The following is an 11,695-nucleotide window of genomic DNA, read 5'->3' as shown; positions in this document are numbered from 1 at the left end:
ATATTTATTTATTTATTAACGATCGGAATGTTATGTTAATGTGTTTATAGTAATATTGTGTACTTTTTCTTTATTTAGAGTTTTTTCTGGCAACATAGTTTTAAACTGTCACGCCAATGAAGCCACATTTCATTTAACTGTTGGCATATCTAACTTATTCATTTTTAAGTTCTTGTTGTATACTATGTTAGAGTTTGTACAATAAGAATTATTAACATTCTGTTTTTTCCAGATCAGACTGAACGATGGACTCTGAAGCCAGCGGGACGATGGAGGTGGCGGCGCTCGGCCGACCTTTTAGCCTCGGCATGTTGTACGACTGCCGCGAAGACTCACTGGTCCCTGGTAAGAATTGAGATGTAAAGATACTTAATGCATTACAACCAAACATTTGGTATTTAATGTCATATTCAGCAATGTTTCATCTCAGATCTTTTAACCAGTCTTGTAGGACGTAAGAACACCTCCTGTCTGGTTGGTTCTGGAAGCTGAATTAGATTTTTCCTTGTTCTTTTGCAGGAATGACATTGTGGGACCGTGAGGACCTGATAAGTCATATTGGTGAAAGACCACAGAACTATAATGGTTTTGAGATAGTCGCATCTGAATCTATTGCAGATAAATCTTCAGCACTAAATGTTGAAGCATCACTGAAGGCCAGTTTCTTAGGTGGACTGGTGAAGGTTGGAGGATCGGCCAAATACCTGAATGACAGTAAGACTTCCAGAAATCAGAGCAGAGTAACACTGACCTACAAAGCTACCACAAAGGTCAAAGAACTGTCCATGAATCATCTTGGAAGAGACAATGTGAAGCATCAGTATGTCTTTACTAAAGGATTAGCAACACATGTAGTCACAGCTATTCTTTATGGGGCACAAGCCTTCTTTGTCTTTGACCGTGAGGTGTCGGAAAAGGAAGATCATCAAGACATTCAGGGTAACTTGAAGGTGATGATCAAGAAGATTCCCTACATTTCGATAGAAGGTGAAGGTTCCCTGAAGATGGAATACAAGGACAGAGAAAATGTTGAGAAATTCTCCTGCAAATTCCATGGAGACTTTTCTCTTGAAAAGAATCCCGTGCCCTTTCAGGATGCAGTAGAAGTCTACCAAAGTCTGCCAAGACTGTTGGGAGCCAACGGAGAAAACGCCGTACCAATGAAGGTCTGGCTGTTGCCACTGACAAGTTTAGATTCTTCTGCTGCTAAACTTGTACGTCAGATAAGTTTAAGATTAGTTCAAGAATCCCAGAGTGTCCTTGAGGACTTCAGTGAGCTGGAAATGAGGTGCAATGATGCATTGAGAACCACCACTGCACAGAAGTTCCCACAGATTTGCAAAAAGATTAAAACCTTTAAAGAGATGTGCTCTGAGTTCAGAAGAGGAGGCTGTGCTCGCAGAGATTCTGAAGAAAAGACGTTCTTCTCCTTTCAACAGCAACAACCTGAGCGAGTGGATGGACTGTAAAGAGAGAGAAATCAACACGTTAAAGTCTTTCACCAACATGATGAAAAACACAAAGATCGTTCCATCTCAAAATGATCTTCATGAAGAAAGTCTCAGTGCAGAACATGTGGTGTGTTTTGTCTTCACCTCATTGGGAAGTGCTGAATCGTACCTCTCAACCTTATCAAACTACTTAAGACAAACACCAGACAACTCTCAAGATGCTCACACTCAGGATGTACAGAAGGACCAATGGTACGCCTCAAAAGAAGTCGCAGAAGCAATGAGGCACAAAACAAAGCTCTTCAGTGATTTTGCAGAAGCCAACAAGGAGAACAAGAACATTAAGTTCTTGACCTTGGGATTAACAAATGAGGCACAGAAAGGTTCAAGCATCTACCTTCATAAAGACGGCTTTCCTGTCAGTGAGAACTTTGAGCCACCTTCAAAGCCTGAAACAGGAACAGTGAGTGACACAAACCACAACAGTGTGACGCTGAAGATTTCTCCACCCAAATGTGGAGCAGAGAACATCACCTACTCTGCTGAGTACTGTGTCAGTGGAGAGGATGGATGGAAACAGAAGACAGCATCCAAAGATGAAGAAGTCACAGTGAGCTAACACAAAGTATGTGTTCAGATGCAGAGCAGTGACCTCAGCAGGTGTTGGGCCAGCCTATGAAGTCAGTGGTTCCATTAAAACCTTTGTTGTGGAATATTTCTATGACTATTCGGGAGAAGGAAGTGAAGGTTTTCAATCAATATCAAATAAACAGAGTCTGATGAATGATCAAAGTTGTAAAGTCAATTTATTGCGTTGCAAGCAAGGAGAACAGATTCACAGACACGTATTGCAGAGTCTGATGAGAATGCCCCCCGAATCATCTCCGTACATTCTAATTTATACCCTCAGTAAACAGAAAGGAGACATTAAGAGAGGTCAAAAAGCAGACGAGAAGGAGGGGGGCCTATGTCTTGCATATTTCCTCTTAACACCTCAAAAGCGTATCTTCTGCTGTCGTCTCATATGGAACCTTTTGCGTCACAGCAGGTGTTTCCTGTTGCACATCTTACAGAGAAATATGCTGAGGACATGTTAAAACATTTTTTACCATTACATTCCACTCTTTTGATTACATTATAATCACTTCGATATTGCAAAAATATGTTTTTGTGAGACAAAGTCTCTGGTTGTTTTAATCAAGCAATACAGTTCAATAACCACAAAAATAAAAACAAAAGGATAAAAATCAAAAACTGTCTTCACACCCGAGTATCGAAATCATCCAAGGAGTCAGTGTCGCTGTCGAAGTTGTCTGTGTAGTCAGGTCTAGGAAATAGGTCAGGTTGTTGGTCGTTAGCTGTCACACGAGTATACATTGTCATCTGTTTGGCAAAGAGTCGAGAGATCATGTCACGGAGCAGTGGGATTACACAAAGTACAAATACAAAGAAAGCACATAGGATAATGGCCGCTTGTATTAAAGTTCCCTTCCATGAGTACCATAAGCCTGTAAGCCAGTCTGGAGGTGGAGTGCCATCTTTAGTCATTGCTTCTTGTATTTTAGTGATGTTGCGAATCGCTTGTGCAATGATATGACCATCAGCGTCGTTTTCTGGAATAAAAGTACAACAATATTCCCCAACAATAGCACAAACGCCACCCTGTGGTGCAGTCAATTGATCTAAAACCATTCTATTTTGCATAACCATGAGACGCAGGGCAGTCAATTCTTCAGTGGTTCCCGTGAATGCCGCAAGAGTGTAGTTCAGGAAACTCTTTAGTCGGTAATCAACAGTTTCTAACCGTAATGTGTTCTTTGCCACGCCTACCCAAGGGAGTAGTGTAATGCCCACCTTGGAGCCCTCGCTCCAGTGTTTGAACTCATCTGGGATGTCTGAACCCCAAACTGAGTCATGTTTTTTGAATTCCAAGTCGTGAGGAAAACGTGTTTTAGGCGCAGCTGATATTATTACTGTGTGGCCGGATATTGATACTGGAGCGCAAACTCCATCCCAATCTGGAGGTAGTGCAGCGTACACTGTGTGACCGCAGAGCCACCAACCACCTGTTACCGGATATGTGCCCTTTTTACCAGGAACCACTGTGTTGTGGGCTAGAGAGCATTTAACTCCTGCTGGGCAGTCCGCTGTATCTCGTGCCACATGCTTCCACCCACTGCATGAAAAACGTTGTAGGTAAAATGGAACTCGTGTGCAGTCCTCACGTCTCGCTAGTTGCATGCACCTCCTTATAGATGCAGTTGTTATTTTACCTGAGCTATTTGCACACGAAAGACAGTAGAACACAGTGTAACTGTCATTCATGGTGACGGCTGAATGATTGGATGTGTCGCTGAATCTGGAGCAGTCTTCGTCCTGAACAAAAGTTGCCACTATGAAAGTTACGTTACACATAGAGGGATTAAGTTGACCTACTGATTTTGAGCCATTACGCGCAAAACAAAATGAAAAGTTCAAGTGTGGTGCATACTGTACGTGTGATGCTTGAAATTGGGACGAAGTAGCGCTGCTTCCGCGGTATCTCTGTGTAGGGTGTGTTTTTGCGCACATAGTACTATTTACTGAAGCCCATTCTGCACAACTACTGTAATACCCTAAAACTGCTTTACTGACGAAACAGCCCTCTGTAGGACCTAGAGAACTAGTCGCTAATATACGAGGTTGGTGAGATGTGGCCGGCATCATTGAGCAGACATAGCAATTAGTGCGGTTTTGTTCGCAGGCTGAATGCCGTGCGTATCGCCACCACATGTTGGATGAATAACTATGGATTAATGCACCTGGGCTGTTGTTGAGCCAACCATGTTTTAAGTTTTTTACTGCGGTGCGTCTGGTACGGTTATGCAATGTTGAGTTGTCATTGTTGGAGTCAGTGGTTTTGTTATTATGTCAGTTGCGGAGGTCTTCAACATATTTATGGTGATGTAAGAGGATAGGCAATAGTACACATAAACCAATGATTACAAAAATACAATATGTGAAACGAGTGCCACCTACCCTCCTAAGAGGGCTCCATGGGCGCTGTCGCTCCATGGCAAGTGTGCAACAGCCAACCAAGTTTGTATGGAGTTCACCCGAGCAACTGGTTTGTGTGAGCAGTTCTGTTTGTGTTGACACCGTGAGGTTTCCACAAAACTGTCAGAGACACTGTTATCTAGCCACTCTTTTGGTTAGAGCAGTTAAGTAGTACATGAATAAATTGAAAAAGAAACAAGCAATAGCACTACTATGATGACGGCAGTGCAACCGATTCTTGTGTCATTATGGAGAGGACCTGGACGTGTTCCTTTTCTCGTGTTCGTTGGTAGAAACACGTTTAGATTTTGGCACGGACTCTGCCAGCCGTCTTTCCTGCGTGGCATGAGCGTCGGGAAGTAGACAGTTAACACAGATCACGCAAGCGTCTGTCGGTCAACTGCCCGTTGTGATTCCGTCCGTGATCACTGCATCTCCTCTGTTGGTGGCTCCGTCTGTCCTTCCTCCCTCGGTGGTGCCTGTTGGCTGACACTTGTTGTAGGTGCGAGCTCACCTGTAGCTTCGGTCGGTGTGTCTCCTGGAGCTGGAACCTTCTTGCAGTGGGACGTGTGGACCCAAGTTGCCCTCTCAGCCACTTTCACCGCCGTGTGAGTAACGAGGAGGATCTGGAATGGTCCCTGCCAGCGTCGCGCTCTCCAGCTCTTCCTTCTGAAGTCTTTCACCACCACGAAATCACCAGGCTTCAGCTTGTGAAGAGGTCCTTCAGCTGGCCTTGGGAGGGCGGCAGACACCTGTTGTCTTATGTTAGATAAAGCAGAGGAATGTTGTGCACAATATGTTAACATTTCATGTTCGCATAAGGCAGTTGAAGGGAGTGGCGCCGTCGGAGCTTCTGTGCCTACATGAGGAGGAAAACCAAACAGTATCTCAAAAGGACTCAGATTGCTTCGGGTTCATTTTCTCATTCTCATGTACATCAGCACTAGAGGCAGAGCTTTTGTCCAAGGCAGACCTGTGTCAGCACAGCATTTTTCTAACTTAGTCTTAAGTGTTCCATTTTCTCGTTCAACAGAGCCACCACTGGCTGGATGATAAGCACAGTGTGTTCTTAAGTCGATACCCATGTATGCACTTAGTTCTGTAATGGCCTGGTTTACAAAATGAGAACCATTGTCACTTGATATTTTAGTGGGAATACCCCACCGGGGAATGATTTCAGAAATCAAAGCTTTTGCTACTGTTGCAGCAGTTTGCTTACTGGATGGAAATACTTCAACCCACTTTGACCACATGTCTACCATCACAAGACAGTGTTTCTTACCTTCAGATGGAGATAGCTCAACAAAATCCATCATAATGTGCTCAAAAGGGCGTGTTGGAGGCGGATGTGCAGCCTGGCTGGACACCGCCACGGGCCTGCCTACATTGTGAGTAGAGCAGGTTACACATGCAGAACAAAATTTTTGTGCGTATGCTGTAAACCCTTTGGTGAACCATGTTTCATTTAATGCGCTCAACATTCCCCCTTTTGACACGTGGTCTAACCCATGTGTCAACTTAGCATAATGGCTGAAATAATGCTTAGGCAGACATGGTTTAGCATCAGGCCCTAACCAAAGTCCGTCTGTAAGTTGACCACAGCCGACGCTCTTCCGGAGTAGAGAGTGACTGCATCGCTGTAAGAGAAGAAGGAATGGAGACGCATGAAAACATGAGAGCAGCGGAAGTGGGGAGAGGAAACTGCAGCAGCTTTAGCAGCAGTGTCTGCGCGAGCATTTCCTCTAAAGATGACGTCAGTGTGATTAGTGTGAGCTGCACACTTACATACTGCGATGGCTGTTGGCAGGAGAATTGCCTCTAACAGTTCAGCAATGAGAGTGTGATGCAGGACAGGTTTACCGTCAGATTTAAGGAACTTCCTATGTTTCCACAGAGTTCCAAAGTCGTGGACGACGCCGAATGCATAACGAGAGTCAGTGTGAACTGTGACTGTATTACCTTCAGCAAGTTTGCATGCTTCAGTGAGCGCGATGAGTTCAGCTGCCTGGGCAGAGAGGTGACATGGCAGAGAACCTGAACATAGCACTTCTGAGTCCGAAACAACAGCAAAACCCACAAGATTAGTATCAGTATGATCGCGAGAGGCAGATCCATCCACATACATTACCATGTCGCTGTTGGGCAGCGGAGTGTCCATCAGATCAGGACGAGGAGTGCACTGAGCTTGGAGCTCAGCTAAACAGTTATGCTCCTCTCCATCACCAGGAATGGGAAGTAATGATGCAGGGTTAAGATTAGGACAGCGTTTGACAGTTACGTTCGGCATGTCTAGGAGACGTGTGATAACGCAAATATCGCGCTGCAGAGAGGTGAGATGATTTCTGTTCGAGGAGAATCAAAGACACCGAATGAGGAATGAGCAGAATTAGTGGCGCGTACCCCACTATGTCACGTGAGGCAGCGAGTGCCTTCTCAGCCGCGGCCACTGCACGCAAACATTGTGGCAAGCCTGCTGCTACAGGATCGAGTTTTGCGGAGAAATACGCAACTGGTCGTAGTTTATCACCATGTGATTGTAGCAACACTGAGGTCATGCAGCCCTGTCTTTCATCTACAGTCTGAGTGAACGGTTTGTTCGGATCTGGCAACCCTAGAGTTGGTGGTGTTAGTTGGTGGTGTTTGTAAAGCACATTTCATTTGTGTGAAGGCTAAATGACCCTCTTTAGTCCAAATTATTTTGTCATGTGCGGTGAGATTTTTTACCGTGAATCAAACTTGATAATGGCTGCTCCATTTGTGAGTAGTTGGGTATGAACGACCGACAGTATGAACACATACCTAAAAACGACATCATCTGTTTTTTAGTGTTAGGTTTTGGTATCGACACAATTGAAGCGATTATTTTAGGAGAGAGGGTTTTCCGGAAATGTCATGACCTAAAAAATGTACATTTTGCGTTACAAACTGTAATTTAGATAGGCTGGCCTTGTGGCTTACTTGTGCTAGGTGTTGTAGCAATTTAATTGTGTCTTTCTGACACTGTGCTTGAGTAGGAGCTGCGATAAGGCAATCGTCAACATACTGCAGAAGTGCAGAGCCTGGTGAGAGAGTTAGACTTTCTAAGCTTTCTCTGAGTGCATCATTGTAGATGGTTCGTGATTCGGTGTAGCCTTGACACAGTCGAGTGAAGGTGTATGGCTTACCGTTGAAGTTGAATGCGAACCAAAATTGGCTGTCTTTGTCGACTGGGACGCTGAAAAAAGCATTTGACAGGTCAACCACAGAGAACCATTTACCTTCAGGAGGAATCTGAGCTAGAATAGTGTAAGGATTAGGCACATTTGGTGCACGTGCATGAACTGCAGCATTTACTGCTTTCAGGTCTTGCACGAAACGCCATTCAGTAGGTTTGCCTGCATCTCTGATCTTTTTAACAGGAAATATCAGTGTCCTGACTGGAGAGTCTGGACAGGGAATAATCACACCTGCTTTCAGGAGTGAGTCAAACACTGGTGTAATACCGTCAATGGCCTCTTGTCGCAGCGGGTACTGATGTTTGTGTGGCCGGAAATCAGAACGAGGAGTAATGACGACTGGTTGACAGTTGTTGATTAAGCCCACGTCATATTTGAGCGCCGCCCAAAGTGTCTGTGGAACAGAGGTGAGGGCGGGAGAAATTGATGTAGGATTAGTCAAAAATGTTTTGATTTCTTTGTTAAGCTCATGAAACACATAGACTGATCTGCAGGCTGGTGTTAAGAGCACACAAAAGGTTCTGTGGAAGCCGGTAGATTGTGATCGCAGAATGAGTGGATCACATGTTCTTTCCCAGTTGGTAAGCGCCTCACATTGTGCAACGAACGGACCCAAATCTCTCTACTGGTCATCGCGCCCTTTTGACAGCGAGACATGTGGAAACGAATCTGGAACATCAAACAGTTCTTTCTGTGTTGGAGACAAGGAAACAGACACAGCAGATTTGTGAGTTGACCAAAACAGAGTAGAACAGGCAATAACATCATTAATGCCTTCAAAGAAACTGTCTTCATAGCAGACATCTTGACCTCTAGAAATGTGTGAGGTGCAGTGTAGATGTTTGTAGTTCATGTGGTCAGCATGTGGTGAGATGTGGTGCGTCTACTGTGTGACAAAGTCGTTGTGCGTCATCAACAGGAAGCCACCACTGATAGGTGAAAAGTGGCTCAGAGGGAGTCTGTATCATTTGATGTACGACTCTACGCCTGAGCACCTTCAAGCCATCAGAGGATGATGTTAAACATATGCCATAAGCGCACATGAGGTCTCTGCCCATCAGATTGATGGGACAGAAGGAAGAAAGCAGAAACAAATGTTTCACTTTAATGTCAGATTCTAGGTCAGTCTGGTCAGTGTGTACACTCGTCATAGGAACAGTAAATTTTTCTGTTACAGTTAAACCTGAAGCCCCTTGAGAATACATGAAACGCCCACTCATTTTCTGATTTGGAAAATGTTTCTGTTGAATGACAGAGTGAGTAGCCCCCGAATCTACCAAAAAGTTTAACACTTTCCCTTCTACAATTACTTTAGTAGTCGGCATGTTTTTGTATGAATCAGATAAAAACATCGCATATGTGTGTGTCTGTGGTGCAGCTGTGTTAAGTTGTTGTTGCTCTAAGTGAGAAATAATACTGAGCAAGGCAGCCTGTTGTTCTGCAGTGTGCGTGTGAGGAAGCTTTTCCTTCGTTGCAGCAAATGTTTGAGTGTGTCTGTGTGAGATGTGTGTGTGTGTCACTTCCCTGTTGCAGAGTCATGGGGCAGGAAGCCATCCTCCTCACAGGTGTGCGGTCTCCCTCCCCCACATCGTGTCAGTCAGAAGTGCCAAATTGTTGATGAGAGTCACGCCCTCTGTCTCCTCCGTGCTGTCGTCCGCGTGGCTGACGTGCCTCGCCCTGGTCAGAACGATGAGGGCAATCTCTGAACCAATGTCCTTTCTCACCACAGCGGAAGCATTCGTTGGGTTGAGTCTCACGTGAGGCTCCTCCTTGTCGGCCATCTTGGAAATGTCCTCGACCCGCACCACGGTGCATTCCTCTTCCGCGCCCCCTCTGCTGGCCCCTCCCATAGTTGTTGCGTGGTTGATAGGGGGGTTTGGCCTCCCTCAGCTCCCAGCGTCCCAGCAATTTGAGCTTTTTCTCCAGTCTGTTTACTGCGTTTCTCTTGCCGTGCCTGAGTGTCATTGTGCATTTTGCAATTGTGTCTGGCATGCTTTACCACTTCACAGGCTCGTCAGCGCTGGTGTTCATGGAGGTGTCAGGGCTGAGGAAATTAGCAAATCTGCACGCTGTTCCGCTCCATGAGAATGGGTCAAGCCATGATGAATTCTGGGGTTGGGGCGTGGTCTGAGGGTGGGTCGCGAATGGGTTGGATGATGAGGCTGGTGAGGCTGGAGATGTTCTGTAGTCAGCATTGCTCTGTTGAGCTGTCTTTCGCTGCTCTGCGTGGAGGCGGGTGTCTGGTCTGCCCGCAGTTGGCCCAGAATACGGCGGAGGAGGAAGTGCGTGGTCTCTGGGGTCGGGTTGCTGGACGACTCGCTGTGGGGAAGCTTGATAACACGTGTTGAGAAGCGGGCCGCCTGCTCCTGTAAGACTCGGGTACATAGGAGAATGAAACAAGAATGGATTATTCTGTGTGTCTGGAATCAGTTTTTCTTCCTTTAAACATGTCATGTGTTTCATCATCTGCTTCCTCTCTCTACAATCACATTCCGTCTCCCATTGAGCCAGACAGTTCTGGTTTTTCTCTATAATTTCCAAGTCTTTGACTTTAACCTTTTTACCTTTTTTCATTTCTTTTAATTTTCCTTCTAAATCCCCTCGTAACATTTTAAGTTTAGCGGCACTTAATGAGCCGTTCTCTGGAAAACCAAACTCTTTTGACCAGTATGGGAGTAATTCCGTACATGCATCTCCATATTTCTGTCGCATCATTTCAACAATCGGACCCGTGGGTTCCGTGTGTTTAGTCTGCTTTCCACCCATCTTTCAGGCGTGGAATCGTTAACGTTTATCTTGATAAAATACAGCCGTCGCCGTAAGTCGTAGTTTCTCTAGTAAAACTTTGCAAAAACCTTATTTGAAATTCACGTTAAGTTACTACCAACGGTCTTATTCCAAGTAGTTTGGAATTCACGTATGTAGGTTAATAACAACGGTCTTATTTCAAACAGAGTTTGTTTGAAATTCACGTTAAGTTAATAACAACGGTCTTATTTCAAACCTATTTGTGTCGTCAAGGATCTGTGTTACGATCTCAAAATGTTTTTATTCTGAGTTAAATCTTCACCGTATAACACAATCCTGTCTTCTACATAAACACGTAAAATGATGCTCCAGAAATTCTAAATGGATTTTACATAAAGAATTCAAAAACAAATATACAACTGTTAAAAACAATTGTATTCCCCAAATAATGATGACTACTTGATCATTCATCTGTGTCCGTTATATCTTATTTTTACGATATAATATTACAATTGGAATTTCAACTTCTCACCGAGTTGTAGAAATTAATTCTTTATCGTTGGATACGCGTGACGTCAATCAGGACTCCCTGGTTTCGCCGGCTCTCTCTCTCTCGTCTAAGGAGGTATGAGGCAAGATCGTCAGTTGTGGATCCTGGAAAAGGCCTTTTCTCCGGACGGTCCCCCGGAGCCTGACGGACAGTCAGCGTATCCCACTTCTGACACCAAGTTGTTGTGGAATATTTCTATGACTATTCGGGAGAAGGAAGTGAAGGTTTTCAATCAATATCAAATAAACAGAGTCTGATGAATGATCAAAGTTGTAAAGTCAATTTATTGCGTTGCAAGCAAGGAGAACAGATTCACAGACACGTATTGCAGAGTCTGATGAGAATGCCCCCCGAATCATCTCCGTACATTCTAATTTATACCCTCAGTAAACAGAAAGAAGACATTAAGAGAGGTCAAAAAGCAGACGAGAAGGAGGGGGGCCTATGTCTTGCATATTTCCTCTTAACACCTCAAAAGCGTATCTTCTGCTGTCGTCTCATATGGAACCTTTTGCGTCACAGCAGGTGTTTCCTGTTGCACATCTTACAGAGAAATATGCTGAGGACATGTTAAAACATTTTTTACCGTTACACCTTAACTTGCAGCCCTCCTGGAAAACCTTGAGTTGAACCAAACTCAAGTGAGATATCAGTCAGCTGGGAGAAACCTGCTGAACTTGGACAAGAGTCCACAC

The 11,695-nt window shown here is 44.6% G+C and overlaps 1 protein-coding gene and 1 pseudogene across 1 annotated transcript; one reads left to right on the top strand and one right to left on the bottom strand.

The window, feature by feature from the left end:
* Nucleotides 1-245: 245 nt before the first annotated feature.
* Nucleotides 246-2,070, top strand: LOC116400909 (verrucotoxin subunit beta-like; annotated as a pseudogene).
* A 5,255-nt stretch (nucleotides 2,071-7,325) lies between these two features.
* LOC116400902 (endogenous retrovirus group K member 8 Pol protein) lies at nucleotides 7,326-9,552 on the bottom strand. The gene is made up of 2 exons (XM_031879004.1): nucleotides 9,331-9,552; nucleotides 7,326-8,324 (listed from the first exon to the last, which is right to left on the bottom strand). Exons 1-2 carry the CDS (start codon nucleotides 9,550-9,552, stop codon nucleotides 7,347-7,349), a joined length of 1,200 nt encoding a protein of 399 aa, XP_031734864.1. The 3' UTR covers nucleotides 7,326-7,346.
* Between the last annotated feature and the right edge of the window lie 2,143 nt (nucleotides 9,553-11,695).

The sequence above is a fragment of the Anarrhichthys ocellatus genome, unplaced genomic scaffold, assembly GCF_004355925.1.
Source record: "Anarrhichthys ocellatus isolate YVR2014 unplaced genomic scaffold, GSC_Weel_1.0 scaffold216, whole genome shotgun sequence".
NCBI classification, from domain to species: Eukaryota; Metazoa; Chordata; class Actinopteri; order Perciformes; family Anarhichadidae; genus Anarrhichthys; species Anarrhichthys ocellatus.
Note: the sequence above shows the minus strand (reverse complement) of the source record. Positions and strands in the feature narration are given on the sequence as shown.